The following is a 21,223-nucleotide window of genomic DNA, read 5'->3' as shown; positions in this document are numbered from 1 at the left end:
GAAAACATGACAGTAGGCAGGCATGGCACCGGAGCAGGAGTTGAGATTTTACATTTTGATCCACAGGTATGAGGCACAGAGGTGGAAGACTAGAGAGAGAGAGAGAGAGAGAGAGAGAGAGAGAGAGAGAGAGAGAGAGGAGAGAGAGGAGAGAAAGGAATGCTAAGTAGGAATGGGGTGGGCTTTTTAAACTTCAAAGCTTATCCTCAATGACATACTTCCTCCAACAAAGCCAAACCTCAAAAATGCATTCCAAATAGTTCTAACAACTGGGGACCAAGCACTCAAATATGTGAGCTTATGGGGGCCAACCTCATTCAAACCCAGACATGAATATTTGCATGTTATTTCTCTTTCACTATCGCTTTGAAAAACTCTTAAGGGCCATCTACATTTCCACCCTTCTTGAAACCTCTTACTTACTTCAGCAGACTTAGTTCTTGCCATCTCTTTGTTCCAATGATACATAGGCAAAACTTTCATTATAATATTGCTGGAATTATTTGTGTTAGTTTTTATTAGAATAATGACAAAACCCATGTGTCCAACATTGTTGAAAAATGGTTTAACAAAAGATGGCTTCTTGTTAGTTTTCTTGTCAACTTGATATAGAGTAGAGTCACCTGGGAAACAAGAACTTTACTTAACATTTTATTATTATTATTATTATTATTATTATTACTAATGATTGATGTACAGGAGTACCAAGCCTACTGTAGCTGGTTCCACCATTGGACACTCAGGTAAAATAAGCAAGCAAGCCAAGTATTTCATAGAGAGCAAGCCAGTAATAAGCAACACACCTCAGTTCTTACCTTCATGCTCCTATCTTAAATTCCTCAGTGATGTCCTATGATTGAAAAGTGTAAGGCAAGTAAACAACTTCCTCCACAGTTTGCTTTGGTCATAATTTTTTGTCATAGCAAGCAAAGTAACCTAGGACATGCTTCAAATAAATTGCAAGTATCCTTTAAGTTGTACTCAAAGCAGTGTTCCCTCACCCATGGTAAATTCACAATATCATTTCTATAATCAAGAAATCAACGTCCAAATCTACACCTAATTAGCCATAGAAATTTTAAAGAACTATTCCAATCTCATTTTTAATGCAATATCAGTATTTCAGGTGCACAGTGATTCTTGCACATCAACATTCTTCATCCATGGATTTAAGCATGGGCTGAAAATAGCCAAGGAAATTACGCTGTAATGTAGAGAAGACTTAAACTATAAGAAAGTATTCACTTAAATTATGTAATAGTAGTATTGCCATTTTAGGAGATTTTTGACATGTGCAGGGTTCCTGGAGGCAATGCTCAGTGGATTGTGAGGTATGTTAGCTCTAAACCAGCAAGCCATGAAAAGAAAGGCAGGAAGCAGCACTTGCCTCTGGAAACTACATTACTCCTGGTTCCTGCCCAGAGGGAGGTCCTGCCCTGATTTCCTTCAGTGATGGACTATTATTTGGGAGTTTGAAATGAAAATGAACCCTTACCTCTCCAAGTCGCTTTTGTTCACGGTGTTTTATCAGAGCAGTAGAAGCCCTAAGATAAGGTGCATGATCATCACCTCATATGTTTTATATCTTTATTCTAATCTGAAAGGAAAATTGTACTTTATAAACTGCTAATGACATAAAGTTACATGTCTTAGAAATGACTTAATTTTACGAATAACTTGCCTAACTCTGAGAGGATTATTCACTGTACAACAGTGTTAGTTTCACCAAAGCAGATCAGTTAAAAGGAAAGAAAAAAAAAAATACTGACTAAGGAAATATCTTCCAGAGGGTGGCATTTCTTTTGCTGAGAGAAGGTGTGTTCTGTGAGGTGGTGGAAAGCAGAAGAGACCTAAGTCCCTTAGCAAACAACGACCGGTAGGCAGAGGGCAAGGAAACATTTCCCAGTGCACAATCCTTATTCCCTCAGAGGTCATCATTTACATCATATGCTCTGTCTCCAGAGCAAAGACATCCCAGCTGTTTTTCTGTTTCCAAAAACAAGAGCTGATTATTCTACTGTGCGGACTGTGCACACGCCTTAACAATCAGGGATTTCCTGAGATTCCTTAAGTTGTGTTCTTCACAGTTTGGCTGGTTGGGAATTTACAACATCCATTTTATCTTCCAGAGAGAACTCTTGTTTTACCTTTGATAGTTGCTCTAGTACATTAATGCCATCTTAAAACCAAACTGGAAGCCAGACTATAATATTAACAAATGCTTTATTCAGGAATCCATGTACTACAAGTGAGAAAATGGAGTCAGCTCTTTTGACTGTAGGGCTAAGGGCTAAGCTTTGAAAAAAAATGAGATGGATACATGATTGCCTTTGTATTCTCCCTTCTGAATTATGATGTCCACAAACACTGAAGCCAGCATATGAGCAAATCTAAGCTTGGATAGATAACTCTCAGTCACCATCTTTCAGAATATGCATGGTGGGTGATGGACACTAGACTCTATGCATACTTTTATTTTACAATCACTTAGATACGTGATAACTCTCATTTCAGAGGAAGAACTTTAGGTGTACATTTTGATTACATTCAAGTATACTCAGAATGGGTTTTGTATTAAAGAGTGGATTTAAATGTTGGAAAATAAGAATCCAGGCCAAGTTTGGAGAGATGGCTCAGTGGTTAAGAGCACTGACTGCTCTTCCAGAGGTCCTGAGTTCAATTCCCAGCAGCCACATGGTGGCTCACAACCATCTGTAATGAGATCCAGTGCCCTCCTCTTGTCTGTCTGAAGAGGGAGAGAGAGTGTACTCACATATATTAAATCAATAATCAATCAATTGATCTTTTTTTAAAAAAAAGTTGAAAGAGTCCAGGCCTAAACCTAAAACTTGTTTATGGGTCTGAGGGGAAGATAGTCATAACAATTGAAAATGAACTGAATGCCTCTTTTAATCACTAATAATTACAGACCTCTTGAGATTTCTGAAGCAACATCTAATCTTTATTGCCTTTTATTCAAATATGTTTCTCATTAACTATGAACACCTAAAAGTAATAACTGCGTCTTGTTGGTTTTTTTTAACACTTCAGTGATTGTCATTTAGTTACGTTCTGTGCATGAGGTTTTTACCTGAATGTATGTATGTGTACCACATGAATACCTAGTTTCTATGAAGACCACATAATGACTTGCAGATACCCTGAAACTGGATTTAGTGATAGCTGTAAGCTGACATGCGTGTGTGGAGAATCAAACACATGTTCTCTGCAAGTGCAGCAAGCAACCTTAGGCTGTCTCTTTAGACCCACATATCAATAAAATTTTGAAATTAATTAGACTTAATAAACATGTATAGCCTTTGTAATATGCTTATTTAATAGAATACTAATTGATGGAGAAAGTTAGTGAATTCACTGGTTTCTTAAATTTTGAGGCTATGTTGAAATTAAATAATGAAAAATAATAAAATTTCAAATTATAAATTTTCTTCACATCAAAGAATTACTACAAACTACATATTGAAGGGTAGCAGAATGATTTCCATAGCTAACATGATTCAGTTAAATAATGTTGAGAGTTTATGAAAGAACTATTGTCAAATTAAAATTTAGGACTAACTTAAGATATTAGCAATAATAAATGATAACTTAATACAATGGAAATTTGTATTGCAAGTTTGCCTTACAATAAAATGTAGATTTCAAAACTATAGTCTTTTTATCCACTGAGCAGCATATACTTGTCTGTCTTAGTATTTATCTCCTATACTAAATTTTATTGTCAATTTACAGCATGAAGTAAATAAAATTAATAAATTTTAAATTGTTTTAAGAAAAATAAAGTTTAGATAAACAGAGCCAATGGGAGGAAAAATATCCCCATGCATTTTCATTACAGAGTCGTTTAAGAAAAAGGAAGCATCTAAGGGCAGTTAGATAATTGGGATAATTCACAGTATTGTATCATAACACTTCTGACATTGGGTGTTTGCTTTTCATTTGGCGTTAATGTGTAACTATGAACGTATTGTCACCTTTAGGGGCTCAACAGCCAAACTTAATAATTTCTCCCGCTTGCAACCAACACTTCACCTGCTGGGTGTGCAGTTTGATCAGAATGTGGCTCAAAGCATCATCACAGAGAAGCCTGGGGCAGCAACCAAACTTCTGTATCAGTTGTACATTGCTCTTCAGAAAAAGAAGAAAACAGGGCTGACTGGACTAGAGATACAAACCATGCAACCCCAGACAAACTTGAGGCTTCAGACCCTCAAAAGTGAGGCTTTTCGAGAGGTAGGTGCAGAAAGACCGAATAGGCGTTCCCACGAGAAAAGCTAGTGTTGCTGCAGACTGTCTGTGAGACTGTAGTCTTGGATCAGTTGAAGCTATTTGTGTTACTGGCTATTCTGGGTGTTATTTTATGCTAATGTCTTTAATTTGTTCATCTGCCCTTGCCGTCTCCCTGCTTCCCAGTCACACTACAGATAGCTGATCCAAGTCTTCCCCGCTTTCCCATAACTTTTTCTCTTCTGTTTTTGAAATAATTATAGAATTTCTTCCTTCTTTTTCCTCACTCCAAACTATTCGATATACTCCCTTGCTCTCTTCTAAATGCGTGCCCTCTTTTTCATTTTTTTGTCCACACACAATTAAAGATTTTAGTGATCAACATGAATGACATAGTTTTTAATTTATTTTAATTACCAACAGTGATGATGTGTACACATTTTATATTTAATACAGAAATCTGTATGATTATAATGTTAGCATACCTTTTAATCTTTCATAAATCATCTCCTAAATTATCAGTAAGTGTCAATGTCAGCAAGCCTTTTATCCTCCAGTAAATAATTTCACAAATTACCTGTAAATATAACTGCCTAGTCTTTATACATACCATTACTTTTCATGCCTGCTCTTTTCCTCTGCATGGTTTCCTGCTACTGTGTTGCCTAAGATTTCCTCCGGGGGTGGGAGGACTGCAGCAACCTGCTAGAATATCTCATGAGCATCAGGCCTTCTGCTAGATGGTAGGACTCTTCAGCACAGACTTCTTCAGCTTTATATACATCATATCCCCATCTGATGACAAACTCCACAGTCATTCACCAAACAGTTTCAACATTATTACTTCTTTGTGCTGCTCAGCACAAAGGTAATTTCTTATGTTTATTAACAGGGTGTCCTTGACTATGTCTGACTATTCTTGCGCTTTCTCCCACCCATACATCCCAATCTCATATCTCCTCCTTCCCAAACATCTTTCTTATCTCTGCTGTCTACCCAGCTCACATAGGCTCTTCCTTGAAATAAGTGGAGCCTTGGTGTTAATCTCCTGGTGCTATCTGTTCCTCATCAGTTTGCCACGTGTTCTTAAGACGTGGGTGCCTCTGGTGCCTAGGAAAATACTTGAGCATTGAAAATATTCAGGAAAAAAAAATGTGTTTTGATGAATTGTTAGCACTTTTTAGTTTGCTAACTCCAATTTCAAACTGCTCTACTTTAATTGGATACATGTACTAGTCTAGTAGCAAAGTAAACTGAGAAATCACAGGCAGGCAGATTAGGTGAGAAATCACAGGCAGACAGATTAGGTGAGAAATCACAGGCAGGCAGATTAGGTGTAAAGCTAAGCAGCTCAGTGCTGGATTCCTCAGTGTCCCAGCTTGGTTGACTGGAGTCAATCACTGAAAAACTTCTCCCTCTCTTCTCCCAGCTGTACAGATGAGGATAATTTCTTTTTCTGCCTGCCATGACGCTTGGACTTTTATGTAGCCCAGTGAAGACAATGTACAATGAGCCACAAAGGCTTCCAGAGTCAGTTATACATTGGATAGACATGTGCTGAGTCCCCATTTTATCCCAAGTGCATTCACAAAGATGACGTTGAGAAAGCCTCCATGAACTTCACGTTTGCATGCTAGGAAGGAAAAACCGTTTCTGTAGCGTGGTATATATCATAGTGATTTAAAGATGGGGAGAAAGAGAGCACACAGTAGCTTCTCAAGACACATGGAGATAAGACATTCAAACAGTGGCTGGGGAATAGGAGTTTAAGGGAGGTATAACACACATTTTATAGAAAGAGAAACAACAGGTAGTGGAGGAAAAAACTGGGGAGAGAATGGGATGTGGTATGAGGACCAAAAGGAAAGAGGTCTTTGATTAAGGAAAAAAAGAAGGAAGTCAAGAGCAGGCAAAATGTAAATATATATGATAGCATTTTGTAAGAATGAATATAAATATCATTTTTGTTGTCCAAGCACAATTAAAGATTTTAGTGGTTAACATAAATGACATAGTTTTTAATTTAATTGTCAAAAGTGATGTTGTGTATAAACTTCATATTCAAAAAATACATATGACTGCTATGCCAGCATACCTTTTAGTCTCCAGTAACCAAAACCTTTGAAATGCTTTCTTCATCTAGAGACTTAAAAACCTGATACCACGGCAAACCGATTTCAATCTGATGCGGGTCACATGCAGGTTTCAAGAAAAGTGTAAACAAATGAAAGAAGATCTTGCCCGAATGAATTTTGAGAAGTTTGAAAAAATTCAAAAACTTGAGGAAGAGCAAAGACACTTTAATATCGAAAAGGTTCCATAGATCATTTATTTTCTTCCTGAAAATTCATTAGTACCTAGTATACTTGGTGGTTCATCTCTGCCTGTAGTAAGCACACATTGCATAAATTGCAGCATGGATAGATTGCATGGTATGATGCATGACTGCTTTGCCTCACCAGACCCTCCCTCCCTCCCATCTTGTTTCACACTTGCTCTCGCTGTACCTGTGACTGAGAGCTATCAACTACCTACAACTTTCTTTCACTGGATGAAATCTGTTCTCAGTTCCTTTGGGAAAGAATTTGCTACTAGCTATCCTACTGGCAAAAGGACCTCAACCCTTATGTCCCCGTGGAAGACAGGAGGAACGCTTCCCCCATGCCCCATTCTGTCCCATTCTTTGCAATGCCCCAGTCTGTATATCCTGCTGCATTTATTTTAGGGGGTTACTTCTCTGATTGCTTCCCTATCCAGCTATGTGAAACGTCTTATCTTCAATGTCCTTAGCTATTGCTTTGTGTAAGTCGCTGCTGACTCTAAAACCTCTTTGAAAAAAAAAAAGTCTTTAATGATCTATGTCTTTAAAGACATGAGAGGAAAAACATCATCAAATCATTAAAGACTTTTAAGAGAATTTCAAATGGCCGGATGCAGAGAGTGTGCTAACTACAGGCAATGGAATTATTGCTCTCCCTGTTATAGGTGAAACTTGCTTTTTAAATTGATTAGTATGTCAAGAAGCTAATACATCCTGGATGGAGTCAGCTTCTTGTGGGGAACGAGGGACACATTCAAGAGACAAATGATAGGAAAGCCTTCTGTTAGTTTCCAGAGGACAGAATCATTCTTCAGTGCTGCTGCATAGCAGAGACAGGGCATTCTAAGTGCAATGTCTATGTTGAGGTCAAGAACTGGGACTCATGTGCATTGAACCAGCTAGTTCAGGTGTGAAAAGCCAAGTGTAATACAGGAAACCTTAAAAGAAAGAAAAGTCAGGGAGTGTAGGCTATTGTAAATTATATGGAAGAGAGATTGAGAAACATGGCCATAGGAAATAATAGTGACGACACCTGCCTGTGGTTTCCCCATTTTCTTAAGGAAAAGAAAATAAACATATGGCGATGAAGTAGATATCCACATGAAACAAACATGGCAATGCTGTAGAAATTCACATTTTTAGAAAGTGAAATAGAAATGATAAAATGATAACTTCTGCATTTTAGTCGTAAATTTAATTTTCCTTGGATGTAGAAATTAAGGAATTCAGTTCTAATACAATGCTTTAGTAATAAAGACATGTATCATTTTCATAAGATGTTTAGTTTAAAAGTATTTAATAATATACATTTTAGACATTTCTCTTTCAATCACATCATTCTCTTTATATTGTCCTTAAACAAAATACTGCCTGCCTTGAGAGATAATCCCACAATGCTTTGTATTTTGGTGTCAGGCCAGTAGTTGAGGTTGCCCCTGAACTCATGTAGGTAGATTGGTTTGGAGAAGTTGATTTTCCCATGGTCTATAGAGTCCTTGGGGGCTTCCTGTGAGAAAGAATTCTCATATTTGGGCTGGTCATGGATGTGCATTGATAAAGAACTATAATATTTTTATATTTAAAACCCCTGACTATTTTTGTACCAACGCACATAATGACAATACATACATTATTTAGTCATAATTTTAGCATATCAATGTTGTGTTTAGCATCATAATTTTCAATGTAAATAATGCCGATTGTCTTTCTAATAGTACGCAATTGTAACACCTTGTGCATTTGTTAACCACTAAGTTCTGAAATTTTCAACAGATAACTTACATATTTGTGTATTTGTATATATGTTACATTCTTATTATTTTGACAAGCTGAATGAATAAATTAATGTGTATGCCATACTCAGCAACGCTTAAACAGAAGACGACAAAATGAGATAATGGCCAAAATCCAGGCAGCCATTATACAGATCCCCAAGCCTGAATCCAACCGTACTTTGAAAGCTATTGAGGCTCAAAAACTGATGAAAAAGAAAAAGGAGGCAGAGGTAAGCGACAGTCACTTGTCTTGTGTTTTTCTTAATAGAGAATGTCCTCTCTTACTGCAATGTGCAGGAGACCTTCCAAAGGTTCATATTTTCTTTTCAAAACTCTTGTTTGCTCAGTAGCAGGATGTAGCTTGAGCCCAGGGAGATAAAGTTCCCAATGTTGGGGTTTCTACTTGGACTCCTGTGTTTATAGTTAGTCTACTAAATTAGGTAATTGTTGGGAACACACGATTCCTCTCTGCCATGCATCTTATGAATCCCAGAAATGTTAATTGACTTGTTGCTGTTAAAACATTTTAAATTAAAAGACCTGCATTGGAGATAGAGTTTACCAGACCACACCGAGTGTCAACATTCCAATAGGATAAAATCTAATTATGTCATGGGAAAGTAATACTATGTTGTGATGATAACTCCTGATTGCTTCTATTCTCTGTTGACCTAAGAAAGGTAATAATAATTACCATTACTCAAGATATGGACTGTCACTTCACTTTTTATTGACTTGTTTCCTCTCAGTTCTGCATTAGTGTCTTCCTTTATAAATGTAAAGGGAACTGAAATCTAGATGCTGGCATATCTTACTGTAGCAGATAGGTGCTGGTTCAGGAGACATTGGCCTAGATCTCTCATTCATAAGTCCATGGTATTTTGTAATGGTCTGTGCATCATTTATGAAACTCTAAAAAATATTTTAGATTTGTACTTTAAAGCATATTATCCACCTATTTTTCTACCTCCATTTTTGTATTGAGCAACTAAATTTCCCGGAGTTTTTGAAGATTTATTAATAAAGTTTTGTAGTACATATGCACAAGCTGAGATTATTTAGAGAAAAAAGGTTATAGAGTAAGTTAGGTTACATGGGAAGTGTTTAAAACACGCAACACAAACACCTGTAAGAAATATTTATATTTTAAAAACATGTGCCTGGATCAGTGTCAACTGCATTAGCATCCTTTGGTGCACTATTAAAATAAGACTCTTCCTTCTGCAGAGATGGTTAAACTGACTGCATCAATAAACAAACATGTCCGTGTCTGTAATCCAGTACACACGTTTTGAGATGGGACCAGAGACAGTTTAATTCCCAGCAGAGAACAAGCGATCCCGAATAAAACAAGATTGAAGAAAGAAGTGAAATGGGAGGTTGTACTCCTACACTCACACACACACACAACACACACACACACACACACACACACACACACACACACACACAGAGTTTTGAAACGACAGGAGAGAATCATGAAATAAGTGATTTGGGTGAGACAATTTTTATATTGCTTTAGGGTAACCTCATCTAAAAGAATGAATCACAACTATAAAAGTATTTGAGCTTGTCTTATCTTGGTACTTAATTATTTTGAATTAGTACTATGAGTCATCTTTTAAAACTGATTGAACATGATGAAAATTCTCAGTGGCTTTTCAAGGCAGAAAACTGATGGTGAATTTTCTTTAAAGGACGTGGCCAATGAGATTAAGAAATTTGAAGCACTAATAAAAAAGGATCTCCAAATTAAGGAAAGGTAGGGTATGTTTTACTTCTCACATAGTCAGTGCTATGATGAACCTTTGAATATTTACAAATAGTTTATGTAACATGATTTAAAATTCAAATTATTTATTCAAATTATTTAAATTATTATCCATTAACAACTTTAATCTACCATGCAAATGTGGGTATCAGGAAATGAAAAGTCAGTTTATTTTTCTGGGTTTTTAATTTTATTGAGTTCACATCCATTTTTTAACATTTACTAACAGTGTTCCACTAATTTAAAAGTGCCCTGAGAAAGCCTTGGTTGGACTTTAGTTTGGTTTCTTTCATTTCAGGTTTTCTGTGTTTATTACAGATTATAGCAATAAAGTGTTATTGAATGTGGTTTCTCACCAAATGTTATGCAATTTTGTTTCTTCTGTAAATTGTGCCCCTTTAATATCTTCATTTCCCCAAATATGAACATATTCCATACCCCTTTATTTCTTATTGTAGGTCCTTGAATATAGCCTATTAAATGCTACTCCTCTAGATGCAGTGTAGGGTTTTCTAGACACCCTGCCCTTACCCCACCCTAAAGCTCTTGGGGACTAAACCACCAACCAAAGAGTACACATGGAGAGAGACCCATAGCTCCAGCCACATATATGGGAGAGGATGGCCTTGTCGGTCATCAGTGGGAGGAGATGTCCTTGGGCCTGAGGGTGTTTGATGCCCCACTGTAGGGGAATGTCAGGGTGGGGAGACGTGAGTGAGTGGATAGGTGGGGCAGCACCTTCATAGAGCAAGGAGAGGAGGATGGCATAGGGGGTTCTGAAGGGGAGACCTAGAAAGGGGAAAACATTTGAAATGTAAATAAATAAAATATCCAATGAAAAATGAGAAAAATATAAAAATAGAAGCTATCCAATTTACATCTTCCAGAATGTGAAAGAATTCCATATGAAGGGAGACTTCCCCCAAGTCAACAACACACTTCAGTTCCAGTTTAATGGTTCTGAGGGAGGGAATTCAGAGTCCAATGAGGAGTAAAGTAGTAAAATAGTCACATATTGAAAAACTCAATAAAAATGGAAAATATTCATATTTCTCTTTTACTACCCTCTGCACAAATTCCAGATGCCCTACCTCGATCTGCATGGCCTTTATCATCTTTGTCTCTGTCCTGTAAAAGCAGAATATTCCAAAGTACATAGGTGACAAGGAAGATCTGCAACTCTGTCCTTGTCTCTTCATCGTTTATTGTCTCTCTCACTACATGGGAGCTTTTGAAATTCATTCACTCCCATTTGTCAGTTATTACCACTCTTTCCCAGATTCTTGAGTCCTTTAAAATGAATTCTTACCTTTACTTGTACCCTGGTAATTTCAAATTTTTGAGTCTTATATTACACTCTTTGATCTATTTTTTGTTTTGTTTTGTTTTGTTTTTCGAGATAGGGTTTCTCTGTATATCCTTGGCTGTCCTGGAACTCACTCTGTAGACCAGGCTGGCCTCGAACTCAGAAATCCTCCTGCCTCTGCCTCCTGAGTGCTGGGATTAAAGGCATGCGTCACCACGCCTGGCCTTTGATCTATTTTTAATTGACTTTTATGTTAGGTAAGAAAATCGGAATAAGTCTTACTCTTTCGCATGTCGATATTTAGATGAGCTAGCAATATTTGCAGAAGAGACCATCTTTCCTCCAGCGCAAGCTTTGTACCTTCATCAAAACTCAAGTGGCTGTAGCTGCATGCATCCATTTCTGAATATTATATTTCATCCTACCATGCTTATTTGTCTATGTGCCTTATCGTGGTGGATCTGCTACCACATCTATGACTTGTAGTTTGAGAGCAGGTATTAAAATGCTGTCAGAATTTCTCCCTTTTCTCAGATTGCTTTGGGTATCTCGAATCTTCATGAATGTTATCATCTTTCCTAGTTCTATTAAGAATGGCATTGAAATTTTGGGGATGACCATCCAGAAACTTTTGTTGCTTTTGATAATGTAATGTAACCACTCTCAGGTATTGATTCTGCTTATCCTCAAGTATGGGTGGATGCTTGTGTGGGCAGTTCTTTTTTTTTTTTTTTTTTAATTCCTTTCTGTTTTGTTTTGGTTTTTCCATGGTTGATGTTTCCCCAGAAGGTTCAATTTAATCTTTCAAGAGATTTCCAAGGGAACTTGGAAGTGGGCATAGAATGGAGAGTTCAACATCCCAGAGTGGTAGTATAGGATGTCAGGGGGCCGGAGGCTCAATCCATAGAAAAGTTATGGGAGGATAGACCTTTTAAAGCCTTTCTATAACTAACTACTTCTTAAATTCACTTTGAATTTTTAGTTGAGGATGTTCTGGAGTAATTTAGAAATTTAACATTAGCTTATTACAGTGTTAAAATTTTTATAATATATTTTTAAATTACTGATGAATTACATCACTTTCTTCTTTCCTATTTTTCCCTCCAGCCCTTTCCAGGTACCCTACCTCTACTTCCTCCAATTTCCCTCACTCTCAAATTGATAGCCATATGTGTGTGTGTGTGTGTGTATGTGTGTGTGTGTGTGTGTGTGTGTGTGTGTGTATGAGAGAGAGAGAAGTTAGATAGAGCAAGAGAGAGCCAGAGAAAGAATATGTACAGACAGCATGAACCCAAAGAACAGTTTTAGTAGCTGCATCTTTCACTGTCCAGACCTGAAAAGTCCTTCAGAGACAAGTGATGTCACCTCAAAACCCATTCTTTTCCTTTTGTGGAAAAATGGAAAGTTTTACTTCTAGCAATGTGGATCCCCATGGCTGCTCCCTAACATGTATGCTGTCCATTAGGTGTTTAAAACAAACAAACAAACAAACAAACAACAAAAAATAATAACTAATATCATTCATCTGTTTACTTAGCTAAGGGTCACTGGATGTTCTATGTTTGGCATTTGGTTAAAAACATTTACTATGTAATTCTCAAAATACATATTTGACAACATTTCTACACTGCTAATTACAGCATAAAGCTCATTAGTCCCTACAAGTATTGGTAAACAATAAGATATCAATAAAAATACAAGCACTGTTTTCAAGACACACACATATAATAAAATGAATGTATCTTGAATAAAATTACCATAGAAATTCATTTTTAAGAATGTATTTTTTAATCATGTTAGCTTTACAATTTAATATGGTGCAATAGATATTAATCAAACAATCTAATCACCATACCCAGCATTTTTATGTCATCCAATATAATTTTAAGTTTTGATTACTGTATTTTGATTAATATGTATTTATAGGTTACGACACGATGCTTGAACTGGGGCATGCCACATTTCCATCTCACTTTTACCTTGCACTGCGAGTCTTTGACAGCCATTAGGCTGGATGAGGGAGTGAATAGGTTGACTCATTAATAACACAAAACCCGTAAGCTAGATTTTTGGCAGCATAAACACAGTGTTTAGGAAGCTGCTAGCCTGTATTTAATCTAGGGTAGAACCTTTGTAATAATGCATTTAGGTAAAAGAATAATAGGAAATTTACTGAATGATCACCTGAATTTCCACAGATGTGTAATCATACTAACCTTTTAAAAATGTTTGTGAAACTGTCCCACATGATTTGCTTATTGACATTTGGAGGTGGGAGTCCACTATGTAGTCCTGGATGGCAGGAATCTCACTCATGTTAGCCAGGATGGCGATGTTCTCACAGAAGTTAGTCTACCTCTACCTCCCCATTGCCTAGATCACAGTCCTGGACTGCCATGATGGGCTTTCATCGTATTAAATCTCAATAAGCAAAAAAACAGCTCTGCTTTTGACCTTCAGCGTAGTGAATTGTAACACAGTTTATCCTTAATTCCTCCAAGTGACAGATTGCAATCAGGCCTGGGGTGCCTGTGGATAAAATACTCAGAACCTTAGTGTTTTATACTAGCATTTGAAAGTATTATTATGATTGAAATTTGTTACAGATATAATAATATGGTTACCCCAAGTTCCACCTCCGCCACTGCTATGCACCTACTGTAGTTCTCCCCCATCTCCTCCCATATCTGAACTGCCCCTCCCCCCTTTTTTATGGTAGGGACCCAAGAGTTTCCCAGGACCCAACAGGGAGGACATTAGCTGAATTATCCAACAAAGGGGAGAGAGAACCTGTAGAGACCATATCCAATGGATAGGCATGGTCCCCAGTTGAGGGATGGTGCCAACCACCCACCTCAAATATATTAAGGAAATTCAGTGACAAAGGGTGAAGCAGAAACTGAAGAAAAGTCTCGCCATCCAGGGACTGCCCCACCTAGGGATCCATCCCATCTGCTGACACTAAGCCCAGACATTATTGTTGATGCCAAAAAGTGCTTGCTGACAAAAGCCTGGTATAGCTGTTCCCAGAGAGGCCCTGCCAGAGCTGGGCCAACACAGATACAGATATATACAGCCAAACATTGGACTGAGTGCAGGGATCACAATGGAAAAGTTAGAGCAAGGAATGTAGGAGCTGGAGGGATTTGTAACTTCATAGGAGGACCACAATATAAGCCAACCAGACCCCCAAAGCTCCCAGGGACTAAATCACCAACCAAAGAGTATACAGGGGTACCCATAGCTCCAGCTAGATATATAGCAGAGGATTATCTGACATTCCTGAGAGGGGAGCCCCTTGATGACCCAGGATAGAGGAATGCTAGGGCACTGAGGCAGAAGCAGGTAGGCAGGTGGGGTAGCACTCTCATAGAGGTAGGGGGAGGGAGGATAAGGGGGATTGTAGAGGAGAAACTGGGATTGGGATAACATTTGAAATATAAATAAATAAAATAACCAATAAGAAATAAATGATATTTTAATATATGATAACTTTAGTATTTGATCAAAATTAACATTTATTGTTTAAAATAAAATTAATTAAAATGAACATTTAGTATATATTATTTAATATATAAATAAAATATTGATATAAATATAATAATGTTCTTGTTATTGAAAATATTACTGAAATTTAGCCCACCAACTGTGTGGAGAACAAGAAAAGAATGTCTCATGAGTTCGAAATTTATCTGGGAGCAACAAACCTACAAATTATGATCTAGAATCTCATAACAACTATGTATTGATTTCACACAAAACTTGCTTTTGTAGGAAGACTTCTGCCTATGTAAACACTGATGTCTGTTTAGTTATGACACATTAGTAACATGCATTTTTGTTTTTTTTAAAATAAATTATCTTATAGTCTAAATTAAATGTACTAGTGAAAATGTAAAAATGATAATTCATAACATAAAATCATTATTCCTTGGCAAGTAGCATTATCATATATTTTATACAGCTCTACTGTGCCATTCTAATGGCTTCTTAAAGACATATGCAGATAAGAATTGATGATTCAGTTGCTACACACATAAAATGTTTCTTCAATTTTTAATGATAACTTTCAAAGGGCTATGAATGTCATTCTGAGGGACCATTTATTTCACTGAGCTTTGGTGCTCATCTTTTGGGAAGAACTGTGCTGTGGTAAAACCTCTGCTGAGTCATGGGAGGTAGGGCCAACTTTCAGCTCCTAAGTTCCTAGCAAAGACTGGGCCACTGCCCTAGGAAGCCATATGCCCATTTGGGAGGACTTAGAGTAGCCTGCACCATTATGAGAGAGAGGAGAGTAACTGTAGATAGGACCATCCGCAGAGTAACTGTGTTCTCCATATCTAGTATATTGTCATTGAGGCATCTGCCCTGACATTAGATTATCTACAGTTTACCTACTGTTGACTTAAAACAGGAGAAACAAGAGGCCAGTGGAAAGATGCAGGAGAGAAGCCAGTCTCTAGTTAGATGGCAGAGCATAAGATCTGAGAAGAGATAAGCGTAAGAAAAAACAAAAGCTATGTTAAGGATCTCAGAGGGACAGATCTAAAAGTGATATAAAGAAACTGAAATCATCAGTCAGCTACAGCTTCCACATTTACTCAATGCTTGGACTCACAAATTAACGAAGAATTCAAAGCAGCTTTCTCCAGGAGTCTTTAATTATGTCAGAGAAGGGGAATGTGATCACACTGTGTGAAAGTCTAACAAGAATCTGTTACCTTTAGTGTATCCAAGACTTCTTTAGAAACAACAGACCAGACAACTGCAGAACTGCTCAATACTTACTCAGATGATGACTACATTAAGAAGATCCAGAAACGCCTAGAAGAAGATGCTTTCGCACGTGAGCAAAGGGAAAAAAGACGACGGAGGTTGTTGATGGATCAGCTAATGGCTCATGAAGCACAGGAGGTGAGATATGTGATGTTAGTTCTATATGAACATTGCCTACAACTTCAGAAATACATGGCCTCGTGTTTATAAAAACAAGTATTTTACATACATGTCGTCTGTCACTCCGAGTCCGATCTCATAGATAAATTCTCACATCACAGAAACCAAAATAATCCCTACTTATCAAAATCAATTTTCAAAGCACCCTCATTAGTGACTTTTAGTGACCCTAAGGTTCTCAGTTATTCTTTTTTGTTTGTTTGTTTTGTTTTCGAGACAGGGTTTCTCTGTGTAGCCCTGGCTGTCCTGGAACTCACTCTATAGACCAGGCTAGCCTCGAACTCAGAAATCTGCCTGCCTCTGCCTCCCAAGTACGGAACTGGTTAAAAGTTACCTGAGTAAGTAGGAAAGCCTGTGTCTTAGTTTCTGAAGCATGAGCTAATTTTATAATAGAACAACAACAACAACAAAATCTTTCCCACTTAGCTTTCGTGTGAAGGTTCTTAAAGAGAAACTTAACAGCAAAAGCGTTGACCCAGCCATCCCACTGTTCCAACTTAGGTTTTGATTTATTGTCCAAGAAAGACACCAGTTCCATGTTTACCCGAATCATCTTTCCAAAGTAGTTACACTGATGTGCATATACCTAATTTCCAAACTTCGGAAAACATACTTATAAATTGAGAATTGCATTGCTTTTTTGAAACCTCACATAATTTGTTTTCATTAAATTTTAGAGGAATTAACAACTTATTTGAAGCAATTGCAAGTTTCTATACCATAAAGTTTCTAGAAAGATCTTTTATTAAATCTCTATGGTTAAATAGCATGTGTGTGTGTGTGTGTGTGTGTGTGTGTGTGTGTGTGTGTGTGTGTGTATGTGTGTGTGTCTGTTACAAGTTAAACCAAAGGGCAAAAGTAGACTTAAATGACGATCATGCCTTCCACACATTTGCAAACTGACTTCTGAACCACTGGGTAATATGAAATTGACTTTGGCATGTCATTGGCTCTTGTGCTGATGTTCACAGGAGGCCTATCGGGAAGAGCAGCTCATTCACCGGCTCATGCGCCAGTCCCAGCAGGAGCGTAGGATTGCTGTGCAGCTCATGCATGTTCGCCACGAGAAGGAAGTTCTGTGGCAAAATAGAATTTTCCGAGAGAAACAATTTGAAGAAAGACGACTTAAGGATTTCCAGGATGCTCTTGATAGAGAAGCGGTAAATAGAATCTCCATTAAACATACTATTTGGTCATCAGTTTCTAACTGGCAGGGTAGGAGGCAGCCCCTGCATAGTGCGCCCTCCACGAGCTGCCTTGATTCTAAGCATTGCACGCTTGTAACCAGTTCTGTGTTTGCTTGTGGCCAACCATTTTTGCTTGCTTTTTAATTCTAATTCCAAATGATTCCTCAGGAAACACTCTTCAGTATTAATATTCACAGAGTTCTCAGATATTGATGATGGTGTGTTTCTCTGCACGTGCTTGTCAGTTTGAAATACTCGGTTCATCTCTATTTTCCTTGAATATCTCAAATACACTTCTTTGCTTTCTTCAGATATAGTTTTGCTGTCAGAAGGCTGATGATGGTCATCTAATTTTCATGTCCTGGAATTGTGTTTTTACCTCAGACACTCAATGGACTTGCCTATCTCTAAACTAGTAACTCACTAGTTACCAGTGTGAGCTATTTTAGGCGACTATTCTGAGGCAGAATGAGAACTTTGAAGAAGCTTTCTTTCAATATGAAAGAATTAGTTTTAAGTAAACAATTCATTACTCTTTGGTATGACACAACTTCCCAGGCCTATATTATATTGCAATGCTCCTTTGTCTAAACTATAATAATCCATGGTGTATTAGTCAGGGTTCTTTAGAGTCACAGAACTTACAGATAGTCTCTATATAGTAAAGGAATTTATTGATGACTTACAGTCTGCAGTCCAAATCCCAACAATGGTTCAGTAGTAGCTGTGAATGGAAGTCCAAGGATCTAGCAGTCGCTGAGTCCCACACCGCAAGAAGGCGAAAGAGCGAGAGCCAGACTCCCTTCTTCCAATGTCCTTATATGGTCCCCAGCAGAAGGTGTAGCCCAGATTAAAGGTGTGTGCCACCACACCTTTAATCCCAGATGATCTTGGACTCTCCCTGCCTTAATCTTCTGGATTCAATCACCACTGTGTCTCAAGATCTCCATACCAAGATCCAGATCAGAAACTTCTATCTCCCAGTCTCCAGATTAGGTTCACTGGTGAGCCTTCCAATTCTGGATTGTAGTTCATTTCAAATATAGTCAAGTTGACAACCAGGAATCGCCACTACACATGGGAAGGCAGGAATACTGTAGTTTATTGTCTAAGAGAACAGTGCCTGGAAGCCAAGATCTGTCGCCTTGGTATGTTCTATGCTACTAAGATATTATTTTGAAACGCAAAAAAACAAAATATCCAATGTGCTACTCATTTACTATATCATATTTCTCCTGAACATCCTCCATATGCTTTCTTGTAACAAAATAGGTTTGTTTATCAATGGATTTCTTGACTCGATTTTTGGCTCTTTCCCACTGGGGAACTCATACCTATCAGTTTATTAAACTTGATTACAGAGACATGGAGCTCAACATTTTAGGTAGCTTGCATTTGCTGTCATAAATGAGCCTGGACAGGAGAGAAGCTCTTTCAGTAAATAAGGGCATTCACCAACCAGCACTTGCTGGCTTCTTCTATGACACACCATGATAAAGCAAATTTTGGTGCCACCTACTGCTACGAATAATAATTAATCACAACATTTTAAGCATTTGCTTCAAAACACAATTGCACGATTCTCACTATATGCATAAAAACTATTACAAAAACCACAGAGGAATGCTATCTATAAGTCTTACACATACAGAAAGAGAAACCAATAGTTTAAAAGTCAAAAGTGTGTTAGGATCAGAGCCTTCCCGTAGCTCTCTGTAGCCCAATCTCATCGCTATTAAGAATTACAATATCCACAGACTTCTTTTATATTTCCTCTTTCTTCCTTTAGGGCTGCTGCATACGTTGATATGTTAAGACTGTATGGTGACTAGCACAGAGCTAGCGGCACAGTTAAAATGTATTAGGGAGGCCAAGTAGGCAGATGGAAAAGAGGATGAGAGATACAGAAGAAGCCAAGATGAGAGAGGAAAGACAGGAAGGATCGGAGGGAGGGGGATTGATTGATGGATGGATGCAGGGAGGGAAGAAGGGAGGGGAGACAGAGAGGGAGGGAGGAGAGCAGGCAGCTAGGCAGGCAAGCATGCAGGAGGGAGTCAGGAGTCACCACCCAGTAGCCCAGGGTGGAAACTATTCTGTTGCTGCTAGGGAGCTTACATCGGTTCCTTCAGAGTTTTGGTTCCTGTGGCAAACCAGCTTCAGCAGTTTTGGTGTCACTGTCACCATACATTCTCATCTGCCAAGTTCCTTCCATGTCTGTACTTCTCTTGATATCATGAAACCATGACATAATGCTCCCTGTCTCATGACTACTCACTCGGCAGGGTTACCAAGTGGAACAAGGCAGCAATGAAAAAGGCTAGTGTCATTCCTGAATTGACCGAATACACTGGGCTGATCTTAGAGGTCATCCAACCCAATGAAATTAAAAGCAAACATGCTAAATAAGACAGCCTCCGTAAGACAAGTGATGGACTTCACATCACAATCCATTTTCTTCAGTCTTTATCATTTATTATCATTTATTAGCAGTATTGTGTTAAGAACTACTTATTCAGATGAAATTGTTCAGTTAATTTTTCTGGGTATAATAAAATTGTTATCATCCGTCCTTTCAAGAGATTGAAACTGGGCATAGGATAAATGATTTGTTGGGATCCTTAAATACTTGAACTTTAATTCTACACACAAGTTAGGGCTTGAATTTAAAGAAAGTTCCTGCAAAGTGTACACTTATTTCTAAGTTACAGGAGTTAAGTTACAGGAGGTAGATGTATTTATTTGTGAGGCAGCTTAGCACATGGCATGATTTCTGAAGGAGCTGGTAGAGTTTTCTGAGAGGAATCCCTTCAACTGAGCATCGTGTTACTCTCAATTTGACTAGCCCTTGTTTTGTGTGAAGAGCAAGTTAAACAAAGTGATTGCAATCCGGTAGACAGTGGTGATAATATGTTTACATATTTAACTACTTTGTGTTTCTATGAATAGACGTTTCTATGAATGAATGCCATCCTTTTATAAAGGCTAAGGCAGTAAGGGCTTTAGCATACTTGAATGTGTTATCTCAAAGCACTATAACCAAGTAACTGTCAATCACATATATAGTCAGTCCATAATGAATACCAAAACAGGAAACCCAATGGTCATAGCACACATTCCTGGTGGAGGGTCCCTGGTCACTGAGTGTTTAAGCATCAGTCAGCTACGCTTGCCATCAGACCCAGAGTACCGTATTTCTCTGTGATCTTTTACCATCTACACCACTTTCCACTATAGTGTTTTGTTGGAGCCTCTCTAGCACTGTTTCTACTGTCATATGTAATATTTTGCATATTAAGGGGTGAGAACTGATTCTTGTTTGTTTGTTTTATTTTTAAATATTTTATTAGATATTTTCTTCATTTACATTTCAAATGCTATCCTGAATGTCCCCTATACCTTCCCCTCCACCCTGCTCCCCTGCCCACTCACTCCCACTTCTTGGCCCTGGTGTTCCCCTGTATTGGGCTTATAAAGTTAGCAAGACCAAGGGGCCTTTCTTCTCAACGATGGCTGACTAGGCCATCTTCTGCTCTATATGCAGCTAGAGACACGAGCTCTGGGGGTACTGATTAGTTTGTATTGTTGTTACATCTATAGGCTTGCAGACCCCTTCAGCTCCTTGGGTAATTTCTCTAGCTCCTCCATTGGGGTCTCTGTGTT

General features: G+C 38.0%; 1 protein-coding gene across 1 annotated transcript in view; it reads left to right on the top strand.

Moving 5' to 3' along the window:
• The window catches only part of Spef2 (sperm flagellar 2), a 166,963-nt gene that overhangs the window by 24,008 nt on the left and 121,732 nt on the right, over positions 1-21,223 (top strand). The window contains exons 3-8 of the mRNA XM_021208381.1: positions 4,002-4,254; positions 6,392-6,562; positions 8,433-8,573; positions 10,041-10,105; positions 16,148-16,334; positions 17,348-17,536. Of these exons, the coding sequence (XP_021064040.1) occupies positions 4,002-4,254; positions 6,392-6,562; positions 8,433-8,573; positions 10,041-10,105; positions 16,148-16,334; positions 17,348-17,536 (1,006 nt within the window). The remainder of the gene's footprint in view (positions 1-4,001; positions 4,255-6,391; positions 6,563-8,432; positions 8,574-10,040; positions 10,106-16,147; positions 16,335-17,347; positions 17,537-21,223) is intronic.

Source organism: Mus pahari, chromosome 11, assembly GCF_900095145.1.
Source record: "Mus pahari chromosome 11, PAHARI_EIJ_v1.1, whole genome shotgun sequence".
Classification (NCBI taxonomy): Eukaryota; Metazoa; Chordata; class Mammalia; order Rodentia; family Muridae; genus Mus; species Mus pahari.
The sequence above is the reverse complement of the archived record's forward strand: the minus strand, read 5'-3'. Positions and strand labels throughout refer to the sequence as shown.